At 41.4% G+C, this 12202-nt stretch overlaps 1 protein-coding gene across 5 annotated transcripts in view; it reads left to right on the forward strand.

Annotated features, from left to right (window-relative positions):
• Positions 1-12202, forward strand: part of atp11c (ATPase phospholipid transporting 11C) — a 214362-nt gene that overhangs the window by 117730 nt on the left and 84430 nt on the right. For all 5 annotated transcript variants that reach the window (XM_063061160.1, XM_063061161.1, XM_063061164.1 and 2 more), the window contains 4 exons: positions 125-275; positions 1939-2136; positions 3181-3354; positions 7796-7953. In XM_063061160.1, the coding sequence (XP_062917230.1) occupies positions 125-275; positions 1939-2136; positions 3181-3354; positions 7796-7953 (681 nt within the window). The remainder of the gene's footprint in view (positions 1-124; positions 276-1938; positions 2137-3180; positions 3355-7795; positions 7954-12202) is intronic.

Here is a 12202-nt window from a genome sequence, read left to right on the forward strand (position 1 = left end):
GGCCAGAGTAGGTAAATGAAGAAGAAATGATAACTGATAGCAATAGACACAGATTTTGTATTTTCACATATACCTGGCACAATAATGCAAGTTATTTTAACCTTTTTTTGTTGTTTCATTACAGGTCTATTAACGTGTTTTTAATTGTATATCTGGGCATATTGATCAGTAAATCTTTGATAGGCACTGCAATGAAGTACATCTGGCAACTTGACCCTGCAAATGATGAACCATGGTATAGCTTAAAAACAGATAAAGAAAGGGATACAAATAAGGTAATGGAATAGTAAAATTAAAGCATTGGTTTATAGTTAAGTGTAGAAGATTTGTACTAAATCTACTCACGATGATTTTTGTGAGGTAATTTTTTACACCTTGGCATTTGAGGGTGATTAACCATCTTACTGATTCTGTATTTTACAGTTCATGAGGTGGAATTGCCTTTTCATGAATTTAAAATTATATCAAATACTCAGGACACTAATAACTCTAAACCACAAAACACCTTTAGTTAAAGATACAGCATGGTAACAGGCCCTTCCAACCCAAAGAGGCTGCACTGTCCTAGACTGCCATGTGACCCATTAATGTTCTAACCATACGTCTTTGGAATGTGGGAGGAAACTGGAGCACCTGGAGAAAACCCACATGAGAGAACTACAAACTCCTTACTGACAGCGGTACAATTGAGCCCTGGTTTTTGGCAGTATAATAGCATTACGCAAACCACTGCGCTACTGTGCTGTCTCCTTTAACTTTATCTTAAAGTTACAAATAAATTGGATTTCCTAACCAGGAATTTTTCCTGGAATAGTTAATTATTTCAAAGTTGTGTTATGTCTTCGGGAATTAACATAGAACATAGAACACTTCTGCATTCTATCAATGTCCCTCTGCAGTCTTTGACAATCCTGTATACTATCTACAACACCACCAACCTTTGTGTCGTCTGCAAACTTGCCAACCCACCCTTCTACCCCCACATCCAGGTCGTTAATAAAAATCACGAAAAGTAGAAGTCCCAGAACTGATTCTTGTGGGACACCACTAGTCACAATCCTCCAATCTGAATGTACTCCCTCCACCACCACCCTCTGCCTTCTGCAGGCAAGCCAATTCTGAATCCACCTACCAAACTTCCCTGGATCCCATGCCTTCTGACTTTCTGAATAAGCCTACCATGTGGAACCTTGTCAAATGCCTTACTAAAATCCACATAGATCACATCCACTGCACTGCCCTCATCTATATGCCTGGTCACCTCCTCGACGAACTCTATCAGGCTTGTTAGACACGATCTGCCCTTCACAAAGCCATGCTGACTGTCCCTGATCAGACCATGATTCTCTATTGCCCAGATATCCTATCTCTAAGAATCTTTTCCAACAGCTTTCCTACCACAGACGTAAAGTTCACTGGTCTATAATTACCCGGACTATCCCTATTACCTTTTTTGAACAAGGGAACAACATTCGCCTCCCTCCAATCCTCCGGTACCATTCCCGTGGACAACAAGTGCGATTAAGCAGCCAGTGGTCATGATTTATTTATTTAGAAATACAGTGCAGAATAGTCCCGTCTGGCTCTTCGAGCCGCACCATCCAGCAACCCCTGACAACCCCGATTTAACCCATGGGACCACTTACAATGACTAAGTAAGCTACCGGGTATGTTTTTGGACCGTGGGAGAAAACCAGAGAAAACCCACACTTTCCATGTGGCAGACATGTAGAGATTTCTTACAGGGGACACTGGGATTAAATCTGAACTCCGACGCCCTAAAGTGTGGTAGGGTCACGTTAACCACTGTGCTAAACTATTTAACACACCACACAATATAAAAAGCTTTTGTATTTAAAGGTATCAGTATGTGGAAACTGCACCCTTGTGTGTGTGGAGTAAAAACTGCATGTGCTTCTGTGTTTGATCTGTTAACAGTTTGTCAAGATGTTCACTGACTTCCTCTCCTACATGGTACTCTTCAACTTCATCATTCCTGTCTCTATGTATGTTACTGTGGAGATGCAGAAATTTTTGGGGTCTTACTTCATTACCTGGGATAAAGACATGTATGATGATCATTTGGGTGAAGGTGCACTGGTGAACACATCGGATCTTAATGAAGAGCTGGGTCAGGTCTGTATCAGAATGCATTCATGTTTGTTTCTTTGTGGTATGATCGTAATGTTCGTGATGTGTAGCCACTTTCAGGAAACTATAAACTTGGACCCCAAGATCCCTCTATTTATCAACACTTAAGGGTCTTACCTTTGCCTTTGATTTCATTTGCTCTGATGAGGGTGAAATAAATGGGAGTCTGATGGTTAACAGACTTGCTGGGCAGAAAGGCATGTTTCTGTGTTCTATGCCGAATGACTCCAATAACAATTATCTTGTAAAATACATTCTTGTACAGGGTTATTTTGTGCCAAATATGCTTTTCTGCATTGTTGACGAGCTTTTAATAAACTCTTAGATAGGCACATGGACAGTAGAGAAATGGAGGGCTATGTGGGAGGAAAGTGTTAGATTGATCTTGGAGTAGGTTAAAATGTCAGCACCACATCGTGGACTTAAGGGCTTTTATTTTTTTCATTTAAAGGTACAGTATGGAACGGGCCCTTCTGGCCCTTCAAGCCGCAGCATCAGTAACCCCCAGTTTAATCCTAGCCTAATCACAGGATAATTTACAATGACCAATTAACCTACTAACTGGCGCATCTTTGGACTGTGGGAGGAAACCAGATCATCCGGAGAAAACCTACGCATTCCACAGGGATGATGTACAGCAGGGATTCCCATTTTTTTTATGCCATGGACCCATACCATTAACCAACTGGTTTGTGGACCCCAGGCTGGGAACCTCTGATGTACAGACTCCTTGCAGATGCCTTCAGAATTGAATTTTAAACTCTGACTGTAATAGCATTGTGCTAATCACTACATTACTGGCTTGTACTGTTCTGTTCCAAGTTTGGACTTAACATTTAAAATTATTTAGTTTCTACTAATTTCTAATCTCAAGTTTCATTGTTTTTGAACTGCTAACCCTTTCCATAAAAAATAATTTTATGTAGATTAAATGCTTTTTTTTTTACAATAGACAACTTCAAAACAGTTCGTATTGCCTACCTTCACCTAAGTTGAAAGTGTGTTGACCTCCCATCTTGCTGCTTACAGGTTCAGTATGTGTTCACTGATAAAACGGGAACCCTGACAGAAAACAACATGGAATTTATTGAATGTTGTATAGATGGATTCAAGTATAGACACATAGGAAATGCAGTGTCTGTTGTGGATGGTCTTTCTTCAACTGACGGCCTTCATAGTGACATCTGTGGGATGGCTGGAAAGGTAACAATGTTTGTAGTTTTAAATATTGTTGTAGTGGATAGTGTGTAAGTATGACACACACAATATACTGGAGGAGCTCAGCAGGTCAGGCAACATCCATGGAGAGAAATAGAATTGATGTTTCGTGCCGAGACCCTTAATCAGGACTCATTGTGTTACTTTGGATTTCTAGCATCTGAAGAATCTCTTCTGTTTATAATGTATAAGTACCATGTTTTTGCAGTGAGCTTGGCAGCGTATTCAGGATTACCGTTTGGCTCACTACATTTGTGCCAATGATAGCTGCTATTCATTTAATATAATTCCCCAATTTTATAACAACGGTTTAGTTTATTGGATTGTAATGTTCATTCCCCTCCATAGATTCTGCCAGATTTGCTGAGCTCCTCCAGCCTTTTGTGTGTTTCTTCTGTAACAAATTGTTTCTTTTGTTCATATATCCTTCCAGTAGGATAACAACAACCAGCTTTAGGGATGGAAACTCTAAGGTTCAGGAACAGTTATTTCCCCTCAACCATCAGGCTCCTGCGCCAGAGGGAATAACTTCACTCCACTTACCCATCACTGAATTGTTTCCCCACCCTATGAACTCACCTTCAAAGACTCTTTATCTCATGCTCTCAAGATTTACTGCTTATTTATATTTTTGTTTATATTTGCTGTGAATGCCCAGAAGAAAATATGTTGGAACACATGTGCTTTGATAATAATTTGAATTTTAAGCTTTGAACTTTGGAAGCTATGCTGTTCGTCTTTCCAAGTCCATTTTAGATGCTGACATTGGAGCAGAATTCAGCCTGTGCAGGAGAGTGAGGAGATAATCAGTCAGAATTACAGGGAAGTTGTTATCCCTGCAGTGCAGGAGGCAAGTAGCTGGGTGACTGTCGGGAGAAATTTGAACAGGCTCTTAGCGAAGAGCACCTCTGTAGCCATTCCCCTCAATATACCATTTTGGATACTGACCTCCTGGGGAATGCCACGGAGACCAGGTTACTGGCACTGAGCATGGGTCCGTGGAGCAGAAGGGAAAGAGGGCGGAGAGGGAAGCAGGAGAGGACCAGACAAGAGATTCTGTGGGTGTGAGCAGTAAACTCAGATGGTGTGCTGTCTTCCAGGTGCCAGGGTCAGAGGTGTCTTGAATCACATCTGCAGAATTTTGGAGGGGGAGGGAGAGCAGCCAGATGTCTTGGTACATGTTGGTACCAATGACTTAGGAAGGAAAAGCAAAAGAGGTCCTGAATAGAGAATTTAAGAGAGCTAGGCAGAAATCTGAGAAGTAGGACCTCCAGGGTTGTGATTTCTGGATTATTACTTGTGCCACGTGCGAGTGAGGGTAGAAACAGGATGATTTGGCAGATAAAGGTGTAGCTGAGAAGCTGGTGCAGGGGGCAGGGCTTCAAATTCTTGGATCATTCGGATCTCTTCATGGTGAGGTATGACCTGTACAAAAGGGCAGGTTGCACCTGAACCCAAGGGGAACCAATATTCTCACAGGCGCGTTTGTTAAAGATGTTGGGGAGGGTTTAAGCGAATTTGGCAGGAGGGGCGGGAACAGGAATGAAGGGACTTAGGATAGGACAGATGGTAAAAAGCAAAGATAGTGTGCAGCCAAGCTGTCAGGAAGGGCAGGCAGATGAAAGAACAAAATTGCAGCCAGTAGGGTAAGTATCAGTGCATTAAGGATGCAGAATCAAAAAGGGTAACAAATATAGTACTCAGTGTTAAATCTCAATGCACAGAGTATAAGAAATAAGGTGGATGAACTTGTTGCACTTTTACAAATTGTCAGGTATAATGTTGTAGCTAGCACTGAATCGTGACTGAAGGATGGTTGTGGTTGTGAGCTGAATGTCCAAGGTTACTCATTGTATTGAGGGATAGGAAAGTAGGCAAAGGAGGCAGCGTCACTCTGCTGGCATCAAACCAATAGAGGGATGTGACTTAGGATCGGAAGATGTTGAATCCTTGTGAGTTGAGTTAAGAAAGTGCAAGGGTCAAAGGACCCTGATGGCAGTTATATACAGGCCTCCCAACAGTAGCTGGGATGTGGACCATGGATTACAATGGGAAATAGAAAAGGGCAATGTCACGATAGTCATGGGAGATTTTAACATGCAGGTCGATTGGGAAAATCAGGTTGGTGATGGATCTCAAGAGTGAGTTTGTTGAATACCTATGAGATGGCTTTTAAGAGCAGTTTATTGTTGAGCCTACTAGGGGAATCAGCTATACCGGATTGGGTATTATGTAATGAACCGGAGGCAATTAGGAATTTAAGATAAAAGAACCCTGACGAGGCAGTAATCACAATATGATTGATTTCAACTTGAAATTTGATAGGCAGAAAGTAAGGTCTGGCCTAGCAGTATTTCAGTGGATTAAAAGAAATTGCAGTGATATGAGAGAGGAGTTGACCGAAGCAAATTGGAAGGAAATGCTGGCAGGGATGACAGCAAAGCAGCAATGGTGTGAGTTTCTGGGAAAGATTAGGAAGGTGCGGGATAGATGAATTCCAAAAACAAAGAAATACTCAAATAGCAAATAATACAAATGTGGCTGACAAGGCAAGTCAAAGCTAATGTAAAAACAAAAGAGAGGGCATACAACAAAGCAAAAATTAGTGGGAAGATAGAGGATTGGGAAGCTTTTAAAAACCTACAGAAAGCAACTAAAAGAATCATTCGGAGGGAGAGGATGAAATATGAAAGCAACCTAGCAACCAATATCAAAGCGGATAGTAAAAGCTTTTTCAAGTATGTAAAAAATAAAAGTGGATCTCGGACTGCTAGAAAATGAGGCCAGAGAAATAATAACAGGGGACAGGGAGATGATAGGTGAAATAAATGAGTGTTTTGCATCAATTGTCTCTGTGAAAAACACTAGCAGTGTGCCAGATGTAAAAGGGTGTGGGGGGAAGAGAAGGGAATGCAGTAAGGGAGAAGGTGCTCAAAAAGCTGAAAGAGGTTGAGGTAGAAATTGTGGAGGTACTTGTAATGATCTTTCAAAAATCATTGGACTCAGGCATGGTGCCAGAGGACTGGAAAATTGCAAATTGTCACTCCACTCTTACAAAAGGAGGAAGCAGCAGAAAGAAAATTATAGACCAGTTAGCCTGACCTCAGTGGTTGAGAAGATGTTAGAGTCAATTGTTAAGGGTGAGGTTATAAAGTACTTGGTGACACAGGACAAGATCAGACAAAGTCAGCATGTTTTCCTTCAGGGAAAATCTTGCCTGACAAACCTGTTGGAATTCTGTGAGAAGATTACAAATAGGATAGATAAAGGGGATGCAATGGATGTTGTATACTTGGGCTTTCGGAAGGCCTTTGACAAGGTGCCACACATGAAGTTACTTACTAAGTTAAGAGCCCATTGTATTACATGAAAGTTACTAGCATGGTTAGACCATTGGCTGATTGGTAGGCAGCAAGTGGAAATAAAAGGACCACCCTTTGCTGGTTGGTTGCCAGTGACTAGTGGTGTAACACAGGGGTTGGTGTTGGGTCCACTTCTTTTTATGCTGTATATCAGTGGTTTAGATGATGGAATAGATGGCTTTGTTGCCAAGTTTGTAGATGATATGCAGATTGGTGGAGGGGCAGGTAGTGTTGAGGAAACAGGTAGGATGCATGGTAATGTACTTTGATAGAAGAAATAAATGTGCAGACTATTTTCTAAATGGGGAAAAAAATCCAAAAATATGAGATGTAAAGGGATTTGGGAGTACTTGTACAGAACAACCGTAAAGGTTAACTTGCAGGTAGGGTCAGTGGTGAGGAAGGCAAATACAATGTTAGCATTCATTTCAAGAAGTCTAGAATAGAAGAGCAGGGAGGTGATGCTGAGGCTTTATAAGGCACTGGTGAGGCCTCACCTTGAGTATTGTGAACAGTTTTGGCCTCCTCATCTAAAAAAAGATGTGCTGGCATTGGAGACGATTCAGAGGAGGATTACAAGCATTATTCCGGGAATAAAAGGGTTATCATGAGGAAAGCTCGGCTCTGGGTCTGTGCTCGCTGGAATTTAGAAGGATGGGAGTGGGATCTCATTGAAACCTTTTGAATGTTGGAAGGTCTGGATGGAGTAGATGTGGAAAGGATGTTTCCCAAGGTGGGGAGTCTATGACAAGAGGGCACATCCTCAGGATAGAGGGGCATCTATTTAAATGTACGTGGTGTCACTTTAAGGACATACCAACTATATATATGTATATATATATATATATATATAAGCTATCTTATTTATGTTTAATGTGTTTTATTTAATTATTGTGTTCTTTGTCCTGTTGAGTTTTGTGCACTACCTCAGATGCAGAGTAACAATTATTTTGTTCTTGTTTACGCATGTGTACTGGAAATGACATTAAACTATCTTGAGTCTTGAATCCAAATTTATGTGTGTAAGTTGAGATCTCACTTTGGTGAAATTAATGTGCTTTCAGGAAAAAGAAGAGCTGTTCCTTCGTGCGTTGTGTTTATGCCACACGGTTCAAGTGAAAGAGGAGGACAAAGTAGATGGCTTGGTAAAACAGCAAGAGAGCGAGTGCACGTATACTGCATCTTCTCCCGATGAAGTCGCATTAGTGCAAGGTGCTAAAAAGTAAGCATCCAGACATGGGGTCAAAAAAATAAGACTATATGACATAGCATACTTAGGCTCTTTGCCTGCTTCACCATTCACCATTCCATCATTGGGGATTCATTATCCATCCTTCTGCCTTCTCCCTATAACCTGTGATGCCGTGGCTAGTCAAGAGCCTATCAACTGCTTCTTTAAATATACCCAATGACTTGGCTTTCACAGCTAGCCGTGGCAAAAACTCCACAGATTCACTACCCTCTGGTTTTAAAAAATAATCCGCCTCATCTCTGTTCTGAATGGACGTCACTCTATTGTGAGCCTGTGCCTTCTGGTCCAAGACTCCCCCACTATAGGAAACATCCTCTCCACATCCATTTTATCTAGGCCTTTCATTATTCAATTGGTTTCAGTGCAATTCCCACTCATTCTTCTGAACTCTAGTGAATGCACACCTAGAGACATCAAATGCTGCTCATGCATTAACCACTTCATTCCTTGAATTATTTTTGTGAACCTCCTCTAGACCTTTTCCAATGCCAGCACATCTTTTCTTATATAAGGGGCTCAGAACTGTTCACAGTACTCCAAGTGTGGTCTGCCAGTGCCTCAAAGCCTCAGCATTACATCCTTGCTTTCTTGTCTGTTGGATTGTAATGTTTTTAACTTGTAACTAATTCCAGCTTTGATTAGGAAACATCAGCATTTGCCGAAAGCAAACTGCCTTTTCCGACAGTTCCCTTCTGGAAGGTGCTTCCTGATGACCATTTCCACGGAATGATGTTTATAAGTGTTTTGCAGTGTTTCCTTTCTCAAGGTAGTCTGTTTTTGTACTTGACAAAATAGGTTTTATAAAATCAAGATTCAGTGTTGCATCAAAACGTAACACTGAACTACATTATTTGCATTAACAACCAACATACCGGAGCGTGTATGGGGGTAGCCTGCTTATGGCACCACACATTCCATTGCGAGCATAGGATGCGTATAATGCTTAACAGAATAACACAACACCCAACAGGATCAGGAACCAAAGTGTGCGCACAAATAACAAAGGCATAGAAAAATTCAGTCCTAATGCAGTCAAATGGCACAAATGCAGATGGGCTGAATGGTTAGCATGGGTATGGTCTTTTCTGTACAGTACAACTCTGTGACTCAATATAATGAAAACTAACTGGCCTTGATGTTAAACCATTAATTCCTGTAAGTTAATTTAGTTTTGGGGATTTTAGCTTTGATAAAGAATTGTAACTTTTTCTTGAATTTTGACACCATAAACATTATGAACTGTATCTAAACAACACACACAAAATGTGAAGGAACTTAGCTGGCCAGACAGCATCTGTAGAAAAGAGTACAGTCAACATGTGTTGCTTGGATTTCCAGCGTCCGCAGATTTTAGACAATAGACAATAGGTGCAGGAGTAGGCCATTTGGCCCTTCGAGCCAGCACCGCCATTCATTGTGATCATGGCTGATCATCCACTATCAATATCCAGTTCCTGCCTTATCCCCATAACCTTTGATTCCACTATCTCTAAGAGCTCTATCCATCTCTTTTTTGAAAGAATCTAGAGACTTGGCCTCCACAGCCTTCTGGGGCAGAGCATTCCATATATCCACCACTCTCTGGGCGAAAAAGTTTTTCCTCAACTCCATTCTAAGTGGCCTATCCCTAATTCTTAAACTGTGGCCTCTGGTTCTGGACTCACCCAACATCGGGAACATGCTTCCTGCCTGCAGCGTGTCCAATCCCTTAATAATCTTATATGTTTCAATAAGATCCCCTCTCAGCCTTCTAAATTCCAGAGTATACAAGCCCAGTCGCTCCAATCTTTCGAGATATGACAGACCCGCCATCCCGGGAATTAACCTTGTGAACCTACGCTGCACTCCCTCAATAGCAAGAATGTCCTTCCTCAAATTTGGAGACCAAAACTGCACACAATACTCCAGGTGTGGTCTCACCAGGGCCCTGTACAGCTGCAGAAGGACCTCTTTGCTCTTATACTTATATTTCTCTTATATTTTCTCGTGTTTGTGATTGAATGAACTGTATCTATTATACTTGAGGTTCTTTGTCATCCAAGGCACCAAATGACTGCATCTGCTGTATTTGTAGCCAATCAAGGGACGATTCACTGATTATGGCACATCTTTGTGCCTAGTCAATTCCCACAGGAATTTTCTTTAATCAAGACTGGTAGAGATCCAGATGCGCATGATTGATGGTAATTATCATGGTAGAAAAATATACTGAAGGCAGAAGGTTTAGAGGCTTAGAGTTTACGGTCAATATGCATTTTGAGTATAAAACTGAAAAAAAATGCTGGGAATGTTCGGCAGATCAGGGAGCATCTGCAGTAAGAAATGGAAGTATCATTTAAGGTTGCTGACCCTTCATTTGGACTAGGAGGAAAAAAACGTGCTGTAAGTTGCAGAGAAGGCATGGTGGAGAGAATATCTGACATTGTGCAGACCATTTGTGGTGCAGCTTGTTGTTTTTATATTCTATTCCCCTTGAACTGAATGCCAACATTGCATTTGCTTCCTTTACCACACACTCAACCTGTAAATTAACCTTCTTGGAGTCTTGCATAAGGACTCCTAAGTCCCTCTGTACCTCCTTTGAATTTTCTCCCCATAACTTACTAACGCTAACCTGTACATCTTTGGAATGTGGGTGGAAACCAGGAACCCGGAGGAAAGTCACGTGATCATGGAGAGAACGTACAGACTCCTTATGGACAACAGCAGTGAATGAGTCCTGAATGGTGATTCCTGGCGCTCTAAATTGCTTGTGCTAACCAATACGCTACCGTAACCTCGATCCAGGTTTGATCCTGAGCTTGGGTGCTCTACAGTGGCATGCAAAAGTTTGGGCACCCCTGGTCAAAATTTCTGTTACTGTGAATAGTTAAGTGAGTAGAAGATCTCCAAAAGTCATAAAGTTAAAGATGAAACATTCTTTTCAACATTTTAAGCAAGATTGGTGTATTATTTTTGTTTTGTACAATTTTAGAGTGGAAAAAAAGGAAAGGAGCAGCATGCAAAAGTTTGGACACCCCAAGAGATTTGAGCTCTCAGATAACTTTTCCCAAGGTCTCAGACCTTAATTAGCTTGTTAGGGCTATGGCTTGTTCACTGTCATCGTTAGGAAAGGCCAGATGATGCAAATTTCAAAGCTTTATAAATACCCTGACTCCTCAAACCTTGTCCCAACAATCAGCAGCCATGGGCTCCTCTAAGCAGCTGCCTAGCATTCTGAAAATTAAAATAAATGATGCCTTTGCAGGAGAAGGCTATAAGAAGATAGCAAAGCGTTTTCAGGTAGCCGTTTCCTCAGTTCGTAATGTAATTCAGAAATGGCAGTTAACAGGAACAGTGGAGGTCAAGTTGAGGTCTGGAAGGCCAAGAAAACTTTCCGAGAGAACTGCTCATAGGATTGCTAGAAAGGCAAATCAAAACCCCCGTTTGACTGCAAAAGACCTTCAGCAAGATTTAGCAGGCTCTGGAGTGGTGGTACACTGTTCTACTGTGCAGCAACACCTGCACAAATATGACCTTCATGGAAGAGTCATCAGAAGAAAACCTTTACTACGTCCTCACCACAAAATTCAGCGTCAGAAGCTTGCAAAGGAACAAGCCTGATGCATTTTGGAAACGAGTCCTGTGGACTGATGAAGTTAAAATAGATCTTTTTGGCTGCAATGAGCAAAGGTATGTTTGTAGAAAAAAGGGTGCAGAATTTCAAGACGGCCCAAGAATTTCACAGAACTAGAAACCTTTTGCAAGGAAGAATTGGCGAAAATCCCCCAAATAATTGAAAATCTCTTAGCTGGTTACAGAAAGTGTTTACAAGCTGTGTTACTTGCCAAAGGGCTGGGCCGGGGGGGGGGGGGGGTGCGGGGAGAGGTTACTGCCTAAACTTTTACTTCGAGCCCTTTTCCTTTTTTGTTATTTTGAAACTGTAAAAGATGGAAATAAAGAAGTAATCTTGCTTAAAATATTAAAGAAATGTGTCATCTGTAACTTTATGCCTTTTGGAAATCAGGTCATCTTTTACTCGCTTAGCTATTCACAGTAACAGAAATTTTGACCGGGGTGCCCAAACTTTTGCTTGCCACTGTATGTGTGCAGTTTGCACATCCACTCTGTGACCTTGTGGATAACTGGTGGGTTGTCTCACATCCCAGACTTACTACTTGGTTGTTTGCTTGCTTGACTTCTGTAAATTACCCACATAAATAGGTGGCAGGAAAAGTGG

Source organism: Mobula hypostoma, chromosome 10 (genome assembly GCF_963921235.1).
Source record: "Mobula hypostoma chromosome 10, sMobHyp1.1, whole genome shotgun sequence".
Taxonomy (NCBI): Eukaryota; Metazoa; Chordata; class Chondrichthyes; order Myliobatiformes; family Myliobatidae; genus Mobula; species Mobula hypostoma.